The 11,406-nt window shown below is 36.2% G+C and overlaps 1 protein-coding gene across 2 annotated transcripts in view; it reads left to right on the top strand.

The window, feature by feature from the left end:
• The window catches only part of RRM2 (ribonucleotide reductase regulatory subunit M2), a 10,599-nt gene extending 2,236 nt beyond the window's left edge, over positions 1–8,363 (top strand). For both annotated transcript variants that reach the window (XM_072634234.1, XM_072634235.1), the window contains 6 exons: positions 58–191; positions 2,746–2,840; positions 3,477–3,610; positions 7,273–7,377; positions 7,486–7,599; positions 7,694–8,363. In XM_072634234.1, coding sequence (XP_072490335.1) covers positions 58–191; positions 2,746–2,840; positions 3,477–3,610; positions 7,273–7,377; positions 7,486–7,599; positions 7,694–7,846 — 735 coding nt within the window. In that variant the 3' untranslated portion in view covers positions 7,847–8,363. The remainder of the gene's footprint in view (positions 1–57; positions 192–2,745; positions 2,841–3,476; positions 3,611–7,272; positions 7,378–7,485; positions 7,600–7,693) is intronic.
• Positions 8,364–11,406: the final 3,043 nt, after the last annotated feature.

The following is an 11,406-nucleotide window of genomic DNA, read 5'->3' as shown; positions in this document are numbered from 1 at the left end:
GGCTAGCTGGGTAGGTTGCAGCCTACTTGATATTTAATCTTGATGTTTGTCCACTAGGTGGAGCGGTTCAGCCAAGAAGTACAGGTGACTGAAGCTCGCTGTTTCTATGGCTTCCAAATTGCTATGGAAAACATACATTCTGAAATGTATAGTCTCCTTATTGACACTTATATTAAGGACCCCAAAGAAAGGTTGGTATTTGCTAGCTCTATTATATATGTATTTGATTTTTAGGACTTTATAATAATTCATCATTAACTGTATTTAAATATCTGGTTGGAGATAAGGATTTTAATATTTTAAACTAGAATGAGCAGATGCCTAGGAATCAATAATATATGCAAGAGTTCATAATTGGTTCCAGATTATGAGAGAGAGAGCAAAAGGCCAAATAAGTTTCTTTTCCTTCCATGTATTTCTTTTATTAGATATCTTTAAAAATAGATTGAATAATTTTCCTTTCTAGATTAAAGGGATCTTAAAATCTAGTCTATGAACAATAGTAGTCCAACCTCATTTCACAGATAAAACTGAGAGTGGAGTAATTTCCCTAAGGTAACACCTAGCTAGTAGGTGAGATGAAGCTGAGACAAAGTCTCTTGATTCCTAGTTCATTTACTTCTTCAACAAATAAATTATGGATATTATATTAAAGACTAGGTACTATAGGAAATAAAATTGAGTAGCATGTGTTTTCTCTCCTCAAGGGGTTTATATTAATCAGTAGGGAAGAGCAGATATATATATATACCATATACTGACTTAAAAATTATACAATAAAGTGCTTCTAGGGGCTAAAATGATCAAGACTACTTCTGATGAGCAAACAGGGAAGGTAGCCATTAAGTTGGATTTTAAAGGTACAGTATGTGGATGTGCAGGAAAAATAACAGCATGGAACTGAGAAAACAAAGTATACTTTGGGTGGAGAGTAGAATATATAAAGAAAGAGTCAAGCAATTGAACACCTTTAATGGCAATAAGTTTAAACCTGTATATTCCTAAAAGGCTGTAGAACAAGAGGTGGTAGCCTGAATTCAGACTAAGGAAAAATTAAGGGATAAGAGAGCTAGTAAGGTAACAGTTCAAAGAACTTTCATATATATCATCTTATTTTGGATCCTCAAAAGAATTATGAAATTGGCTGGGTAAATGTCCTGATTTACAGCTCAGGAAACTGAAGTGGAAAGAAGTTGTCTGCCTAAGGTCACACAGCCAGTAAAGGGGAAAGCTGTTTTTGGTTGATAGTGTCCAGTGTTCTTGTTATCATATTGTGTGAGGGTCTGTACTCTAAGGCAGCCGAGTGGGGAATGGAAAGGGACAATTGTGAAGGACATTACAAAGGAAGAAAAAGACAGATATAGTTTAGGACTAAAGTGTTATTTGGAAGCCTGAGAGAATGGTATTATCTGTTTATAAAAATAGGGATATTTAAGACAGCTTAGTTGGAGAAGATGAGCTATAGAAAAGGCTAACTAGGACTAGATATTGGTTCTCTCTCTGTGACTATTTTTTCTTTCTATCTTATTTCAGTCTCCCACAGTCTAGTAGTGGATAGAGCACTGGATTTAGGTTCAAAGCCTGCTACAGACACTTGCTTTGTAATCCTGAGCATATCTCTTTGCCTCAGTTACCTCATCTGTAAAATGAAGGGGTTGGATTGTACACTGCCTCCAAGGTCCCTTCCACCTATAAATATATGATCTTATGATGTATATGAAAAATATTCTATAGATACCAGAATAAATTAAAATGTTCACTATTAAAATTCTGAGGGACCTGAGATCTACAAGATCTCAAGAATAAACAATAGTATAACTTTGTTATTCCTCTTTATCTTCACAATGAGGTAGACTTTTTTAAAGTTATGATTTAAAATATGTGTTTTGTATTTACTGTATTTACAGGATAAAATTATGGTTAAATTGCTTTCCAGAGAGCTGAGAAGCAAAGGCCTATGAAAGCTTTTGAGTTTAAGTTATTTGCTCTTAAAATGTGAATTGACTTCAAATAAGATATAAAATAACCTCTGTTAAGACATTGAGAATAGACTCACATAGCCACCACTGTACTTGTGGTAGGACTTGAGCTCTTCCAAACTCTGAGATTGGCTCACACTGCCTCTTGATAGTGATTTGATTTGTATAGAGAACCTCCCAGGTAAAGATAAACTGTCAGTTCAGGTGGGTACCTTTTCTGCAACTTAAAATCTTAAGAGAGTTGCCTAGAGCCCTGAGGAGTAAGGTGACTTACCTAGAGTCATACAGGGTGGTATATGTAAGAGGCAGGCCTGGAGCCCAGGTATTCTCAGCTTTTAAGCACGTAGCTCACCGTCCACTGTACTTTTCTCTTGCCTCTTAATAATAGCTGGAATCAGGAAGAACCAAGTTCAAATCTGGCTTCAGACACTAACTCTGACTCTGGGCAAGTCAGCATTTGTCTGCCTCAGTTTCCTTATCTATGCAGTGAGAGTTGGGGGGTGGCCTGCTATGTGCCAGACACTGCTAAGTACTTTATAGCTGTTATCTTATAGGATTGTCATAAGGACCCAATGAGACAGTGTTTGTAAAGCACTTTTCAAACTTTCAAGTGCTATGTAAGTGCTAGTTGTTACTCTTACTGTTTTAGCATATTAAGGTTTACCTTATCATCTCTGAGGTCAGTGTCATTTGTTGTCCCTCTTCACTGAAGCTTGTCATTTGAAGAAAGATGACTTTGATTCCTAATATTATGCACATTTCCTAGAGAATTTCTCTTCAATGCCATTGAAACGCTGCCTTGTGTTAAAAAGAAAGCTGACTGGGCCTTGCGGTGGATTGGGGACAGAGAAGCAACATATGGTAAATATGTTTAGGGAACTTAACTAAGATAATTACATTTGGCATTTTACAGTTTATAAGAAATGTTTTCTTAAAATAACACTGTGAAATAGGTAATTAATTATAATGTAATTCTCATAATTCTAATTCCTTTTTACAAATGGAAAAACTGGACGATTTAATAAAAGTCATATTGAGTGGTATTTGAGCTAGAATTTCTTAACTGCCAAGCACAGTATCCATTTTGCTATGCTAAGTCATATTAGTGGTTTGTCTCCAAAGATGAAACAGCTATTCCTATAGTAGGTATCTTGTCCTTTGGAAACTACAGTTCCCATCATTCTTAGGTGCATGAAAATGTGACCTGTTTGTAGCTGTATGAAATGAAAGGAGGGTTCTGTTACTTATCACTAGTTTTAGGTTTGCTTTGTAAAAGCTTTTATTGATCCTAATTTTGAGGTACTGGTTTATGTTAAATTGTACTCTGGACTAGATAACGCTTCCTGTTTAAATGATACAGATCTTCCTCAGGATTAAGGTCTTGTTCCCATTACGTAAAATGGACAAAGCAACTTTTTTTTTACCTTGTGCCATTTGAGATTTAGAAACATTAGATGTTGATAGAAAGTTTGATTTACCTTTTTTTTTTTTAAACAGGTGAACGTGTTGTAGCTTTTGCAGCTGTTGAAGGAATCTTCTTTTCTGGTTCTTTTGCATCCATATTCTGGCTCAAGAAACGAGGTTTAATGCCTGGGTTAACTTTTTCCAATGAACTTATTAGTAGAGATGAGGTAAATGTATAAGCAAACTATGATCAATTCATTGTATATCTCTGTAACTGATTGGGTTAACTAAATGAAAGTTATCCATGTGACTTAAGTTCTTGAGGAGCTATAGGATTATAGATTTAAAGCTTCAAGGGACATCAAACCATCCACTCCAACCCCTAGAGACCAAGAGAGGTTGTGACTTGCTCAAGATCACATAAGTAGGAAGCATTAGGTATGAGATTTGAAGTCTGTTCTTCCAGTCAGTCCTCTTTCTACCATACCACTCTGCCTCCCTTCAGTAATATCTTTTCTCCTTTACTGTGCCTGACTGAAGGTTGAATGTAATATCATACAGTGAGTTGAGACATTTTAGAATAATTACTCAATCTAGTGGATCTTAGAATTCTATACAGAAGCATTGTTCTGTATCAACAGTAATGGTACAATGTATATTGTTGGTGAGGAAAGAGAAAGGGTTGAATTAGTTGTTTTGTTTTTTTTTTTAACATTATAAAACAGTGGTCATTCTCAATGTTAGAAGACATTGGCCCAATCAGTGCAGCCGCTTAAATTCAGATTACAGTTAAAATGCTCAGTAGAATGCTTTACGCGTATTAGGCTCTTACTAAATATATGTTGAATTGAATTGACGGCGGTTACAGTGTGACTTTTACTCTTTTTCCCCTGCTAATCCAAGTTCCTGGCTAAAGAACTTTGAACTTGATTCCCAATATTCTGTAAATTCTTGATTTTCTTTTCACTGTTGTTGAAATTGTTAAAGAAGGTTTGATTGGTTCTGGTATCTCTAATGAATGCATTTAGATTGATTTGACAATGGTAGAACGCTTCTTCAGTTGAATGATGGGATATTAAATAAGATGATTATGTTTTGGGTGGCTTTTTCCATGGCGATACATCTCTGACCTAGGTCCATAAGAAACTGATTCTCTATGAACTTCCAGTGCCTGAGGTCAAGGTGTGCGGTTTTGATACAACTCTTAAAATTAAATAGTTCATTTAGGCAGTTAAGGATAGAGCTCTGGGAGCTGATAAAGAAATTTAGCTTGACTCTTTCGTTTTGATAAGTATGTAAGAAATGTGACAAATCTTACTCCTCTTAAAAGTACAATCTTCATATTTAGTAAATGAGTGAAGCATTGAGTTATGAAGCTTTTAGACCAATTTTCTAGACCTTGAAGATCAAAATGAGCTTTTCAATGATACAGTTGTTCACCTACTACAGAAAGACATTTGTAGATCTGATATTACTAGCCCACAAAATATTTCTTATCCTTGGAAGATTAGTAATAAAATGGATACTGTGTTACCGTGGGAAAGTCACTTAATTTCTCAGTACCTCTAGGCAACTTTCAAAAGCCACAAAAACCGGAAAAGTTTTGGATCTATAATGGTGGAGGGACACACACACATACACACACACACATACACACACACACACACACACACACACACACACACACACACACACACACACACACACACACACTGTTCCTCTGTTTTGTTTTAACTATAAGACTCTTCTCCCCTCATTTTATGGCCATCTGTTTAATGTTTTAGTGGAAAGAACACTGAAATCAGAGGGCACCTGGGTCCAAATCCTGGCTCTGCCATTGAAAATTACCTTAAGCAAGTGGCAATCATTTTCCCTTTGACTAGAGGCAATAGGTAACAGTGGAAAAGAACTGGATTTGTCAGAGGACCTAGGTCTAAAATTTATGTTCTCAAGCAAGTTATTTCACCCCTGTGTGCCTCAGTTTCCTAACAACAAGTAAACCTTTATTAAGTATCTAATGTGTGCTAGGCACTGTGCACTTGAAAGTGCCAAAGAAAGCCAGCCCCTCATTCCCTCCCAAAAAACAACCTGTCAGAACCAGTCCCTGCTATTAAGGAGCTTGCATGTCTAAGACGGAATTGGTTTCTGTTCTCTAAGGTCTCTGAGTTTATAGTATGTGATCCTATAAACCTGTGATTTTGATTATTTTGATTGTGGTATTTAATGATATTCAGTTTTATGGCATCACAGGAAGACTTGAGGTTTAAAAACTGAGATTTTGTTTCAGGAAAAAGTTTGGGTCATTGAAAGGTTATCACAGTTTCCCAAATGCATCCAGCTTTCCCTCTTATTTAGTTCCAGATCTAGTTTATTTAACAACTGTTGAGGATGTATGTACTCATGACCTAACTGTATCCAAATTTTATCATTAGATGACAGACATTCTTTATGCACTTGTTTTTTCCTTTGTGGGTAGTTAGACTGAAAATAAGTTTTAAACTAGTATTTTTAACTCATGTTGCCCTTAGCTGCTAAACCTCTGCTTGAAAGGGAAATGAAGTATTTGTTGACTGAGGCAATTTCGAGTTTTCTTTCGGCTTTGTAAATGCATTACATTGGTTAGCAAATGGTGATGTAATGTATCTGTCCCTTTATCCATTTCCTGTTTTTCTCTGTTTAGTCAAGTTAAACCTATTTTGATTATGTCATATTATCATATTTGTTATATTTGATATCAGTTTAACTTTTGATTAATTTTTTAATCCAAAAAGTTAATTGAATAAAGACAATTTAGAAATGACACCCATATTAGTATAGTAGCTAGTTGTTTGCTGTCAGGAACAATTTCATTGTTGGTGAAAAAATGAACTTAGATGTGGGCATGTCCAGTGAGTGCTTCCTGATTTTCTCAAAGTAGATATAGGTTTGATGTTTCTGATATATCAAGCCTTGATATCTTGATCCTGAGCCATTTTTCACCATCCTTGTATGTCAATATTTTCACTGAAGTCACTGAGTATTTGTTGGTTTAATTTGAAACAGCTTTATCAAATCCAGCTTAATTTTCATGAACCTATAGAGTTCTTTGTAGACTTTCCCTACCTCCTTGTCCTCTACACTAGCTATTGGGACATAAGCATTATTGTTTCGTGGTGGTCTTTGTAAGGTTATCATGAGCTATGGATACATAAGTAGTCATTTCCATGGAGGTCTTTTTAAGGTTATGAGTATTGGAATTGATCAAGTGTTCCATGAAGCCAGCTCCTTTATTTGTCTCTCTGAAGGGAATCTTTTTCTTAAATTGCAACTTTCCAATCTTATTTCATTTGAAGTGAGACTATACATTACAGTTAATTTCTCCCAGTGGTGTGTCTACTTGTTTAGTGAACTAGAATCTCACACAAAGAGTACCTGCCAACAGTTAATGTTAATATGTAGCCTAAAAACTGGTTCTTAGCAGTCTCTGCCCTATTATTCCATTCTATAGCTTCTGCTAAAGTGGAAGGGAACCTTGGGGGACCTGTATCACTTTATTTTGATTTGTTTCATGTATTGCTTTGTTTGGCCAAAGAGTTAATTTATTATTAATGATGAGCTACTCTAGAATTAGCTGGGCTGATTATCAGAAAGTGGACAGTCTGTCACAAGACCTGTCCTCAAGATATTTCCAGCGTAGACTTTCCCAAAGCTGAGACTACATGGGCATTGTCAGAGAACATACCCAGAGACAAGTCTAGGCCTTGGGGAGGTATCAAAGTAGGCTTCTGTGCAAATATACCTAAGTAGAGTATAGCAAAGTAATTTTTATACTCTAAATCTTAACTATTTGGCAGAAAAAATTGTTGGCTTAATGATTATTTTATCAGTATTCTTTTAAATATTCTTTTAGGGTTTGCACTGTGATTTTGCCTGTTTAATGTTCAAACACCTGGTACACAAGCCTTCAGAAGAAAAAGTAAAGGAAATTATCATCAATGCTGTTAGAATAGAACAGGTAGGTAATACAACCATTTTCTCACTTTTGTTTCAAAATGTAAATCATTTTTAGGCTACAGCTCTATTAAAACACTCTAACAGTTTTATTTTTCTTTTTTCTCTACAGGAATTTTTGACTGAAGCTTTGCCTGTAAAGTTGATTGGAATGAATTGCACTTTAATGAAGCAGTACATTGAATTTGTAGCAGACAGACTTATGTTGGAACTAGGTTTTAACAAGGTAACATTTTAAATACTTTCTATTGTAGTGCTAAATACAGTATACAAGGAAGATTGGTCTGGATTCATATTGATTTGAACTTTGTGTGTTTCAGATTTTTAGAGCAGAAAATCCATTTGATTTTATGGAGAATATCTCATTGGAAGGGAAAACCAACTTCTTTGAGAAGAGAGTAGGAGAATATCAGAGAATGGGAGTGATGTCAAGTCCAACTGAGAATTCTTTTACCTTGGATGCAGACTTCTAGATGAACTGAAGACATGCTATTACTTAGCTGGTTTTTTTTTTTTCCACCGGGAAAATCAGTTACTTTTAATGCTACACAGTGAAATGACTGTACTAAGTAACGGCCATTATTGGCATTTGAGAGTTTTGTGTAGCTACCTCAGAAAAATCTTGTTTAATGTTTGCAAGTGGTGTTGCTTAGGATGTGGTGATACTTGACATAAGCTACTCGGATTTTTGTGAAAGATCTGAAAATGAAAGTGTTAATGCTTTAGCAAGAAGACTGATCTTAGATGGCTTTCTGTAGCTTGAATGTCTTAGCCATTTTGGCTTTAGAATGGGGAGACCCCTTAAGCTAGTGTAATGCAACAAATTAAATCCTTGGTTTCTAGGCAGATCCATACATAGTTGAAAAAATGGCAGCCTCACTGCTTGCTGCAAAGCAGATTTTAAAAGTTTACTTTATTCTTTTTTAAATAGTTTGTACATAAAGCTGGCACTTTACATAAAAATTAAAAAACACATTTGTACTATTGAAAGGTGAAAATCTTGAGTTACTAGATTGTCATTGTTTCATCTTACTATTACATAAAGGATCTGTAATTTTACTTGTGGCTGTTCTCCATGATGCAAGATTGTAACCCTTCTGTGGGAGTCACTGTGTCTGCAAAAATCATTGCTTAGGTGGCCAATGGGCTGAAGAGCCTTTCAGAACTTAGCCAGGTTATTGAAAAGTAGATGATTGCCTTTATGCCTTCCTCACTCTGTAGCATACACCACAATTTATTCTGACGCTACATACTTCAAGAACCCAGGATCATCTTGTTACCCAGTTAGGCATTTGAAGAGGATGTTACCAGAGGATGCCACTTCTATAGGAGAGAATGAGATTTGTAATTTCGTTGGTGCAGGGAACTCAAAGGTTAGGGAATTCTCTCCTGGAAACTGATGCGTCTAGTTGCCTTCTCATTATTGTGGTATTAGCATTGCCTAGTTAGTTACCAGTAACATAGAGTGCTGAAGACTGAGTATCAAATTAAAAAGGTGTTGACGACTAAGACTTCAGGATCCTAAAATCTTGGAGCTAAATGGGACCCAGATAACCTCCAGTTATGCAAGTGAGGAGACATATCTCCAGAGATCTATTAGAAATGCAAATGGAGCCTGATACCATACTTTTAACAAAATTTAGGCTTTATTCTCCTTCATGAACTTTAATTTATATATTTAGCTAATTGACTATTGAAAAGCTAAAATATTGAAATACATAAACTGTGAAGTGATGGACTTTAAATTGATATTGCTAGAGTTGGATATTTTCTAGCTGGAATTAAAAATTTGCTTTTGAAGTGACAAGGTGTGAAGGGGGAGGACATTTATAATGTATAGTCTAAGAATTTGGGTAGTCGTTTTAAATTTGTGGGAATGAGAAGTTAGGGTCTTTGTGATAGTTATAAGTTTATTTTAAAACCTATTAAGTGTAAAGCATTAGATAGCATATATGACTGCTCTTAAGCATAGCTTGCCAGGAGAGGTGAGGAAGTAAATAAGTTATACAAGGAATGACTAGGATATGGTCTGGTATCTTGTCTGGCAATTGACCTGAACCTGAGCCAGGTAAATTATATCAATATTTCTAGTGTATTATTCTGGCTAAGTAGTTGGAATGGACACTGGAGATAAATGCCTGCGGGATAGGGAAGAAATTCTTGGTGTACTGTGCCTCAAGAGTAGAGGGATGGTCATTGTCTGAAAGGACAGTATCTCTCCCCTCAAGGAAAGAAGAGGGCAGTAGCCTTGCATGTGATGAGAAGTGACTGCCCTGAGAACTAAGGGACCAGGGTTTGCTGAATCATCCCAAGATCCTAATCAGTGTTGAGTCACATGTTTCCTGAAAGTAGGGCAATAATAATTTCTTTAGTGCTTTGTAAACTTTATGTACCCTGGAGGTAAGTCCTATTATCCCTATTTTACAGATGAGGAAATTGAGAGAGAGGTTAAATGATTTGCTCAAAATCACGCGGCATTATAAGTGTGTGGGGTGGGATTTCAGTTTAGATCTTCTGACTCCAGGTCCTTTGCTCTATCCACTGTCATTAGCTGCCTAGGCTCAGTTCTGCATGGGCCATGCCCTCCCATTATTTGTTAGGAGATTTTGCCTCTAAATCAAGATTATCAACTTTGGCCAGATCTTGAAGTCGACTAGAAATGTGATAAGTCACCTGCTATTAATGTCTCTAGAGATAGCTACCTTGTAAGGGACTCACATCATCACCATCCCTGCCCTTTTCATTTGTGGCTCCCTTGCCTTGAAGGGGATTGTGATGAACTGGGGTTTGTTATGCAATATCAAGTCATTTCCCAAATGGCAGATCACATTCAATAGTCATATCTATAAACATAAGTAGTAACTAGGAAGAATATTTGCATAGTTTATACGAAGGATGCAAGATTTAAAGAAATATAAACATCTACATGTATCAGTTAAAAATCTATGTTGGCTTTCTCTGTTTTTAAAGAAACTTTTATAGGTACTGAAACCTTTTTATGGGTACTGAAAGCTTTTACACAGCTCTCAGAAATATGGCTAATAAGATGCTAGGTAATGATTAAATCTGAAATACTAGGCTTTGACCATCCCCTTCAATTTCAAGATATTCCTAGTCTTCACATTCTTCTCATATTTGTGTTGGTGCTTGATGAGTTATTTTGGGTAATATTTTTTCAGTGGTAAGGTCAACAAATGTAAGAATGAATGAAGACAGGCTGGATTTTGAATGTTTCTCACTGCTGTTTCATACCAGGTGTACTCTGCTGGGAAACAGTCTATGTGATCTTGGATAAGTCTAGATGCTTCTAAGCTCAAACATTTTCTCCTACTTTGGTCCTGTTCAGACCTTGAATATATTGTATTCTACCAGACATAACCATGTAAGTGAAAAAATATGATGAGCCCTACTAACATTGGAAGGGGTAGCTGTGGTGAAGTAGAGTCCTAGGGTCAGGAGGACCTGAGTTCAAATCTGCCCGTAGATACTAGCTATCTGACCCTGGACAAGTCACTTAATCTTGTTTTCCTCAGCTTCAGCTGTGAAATGAGCTGGAGAAGGAAGTGGCAAACCACTCCACTGTCTTTGCCAAGGAAACACCAAATGGGGTCACAGAGTCAGACACAACTGAAACGACTCAACAATAAAAGCCTACATTTAAAACTCTTCTTAGTCTCTAGGAGTCCAATAGCTTGTACACAGACCTGGTCACCTTCTTTTATCTGTCCACTAAATTTATATTACCATACATTGGATTTGGAATTGTAAAGGACCTTAACAGTAATCATTTAGAGGCAAGAAACAACTCCAGAAAAGGGAAAGTAATTTGTTCAAGGTCACATAGTATGTAACAGCTGGGATTTGGACTCAGACCTTATACTTCCAAATTCAGTGTTCATTCTACATATTTTCTCCTCTGTGCTTGGCTACAAGGATAAAGTCCCTGGAGGCAGGAAGTATTATATATCCCAATAGTAGGCAAAAGTTGAATGAAAAGAAAGTTTGAGGTATTAGTGACTAGTATGGCTTAATT

The sequence above is a fragment of the Notamacropus eugenii genome, chromosome 1 (assembly GCF_028372415.1).
Source record: "Notamacropus eugenii isolate mMacEug1 chromosome 1, mMacEug1.pri_v2, whole genome shotgun sequence".
Classification (NCBI taxonomy): domain Eukaryota; kingdom Metazoa; phylum Chordata; class Mammalia; order Diprotodontia; family Macropodidae; genus Notamacropus; species Notamacropus eugenii.
This window is presented reverse-complemented; position numbering and strand designations above follow the sequence as displayed.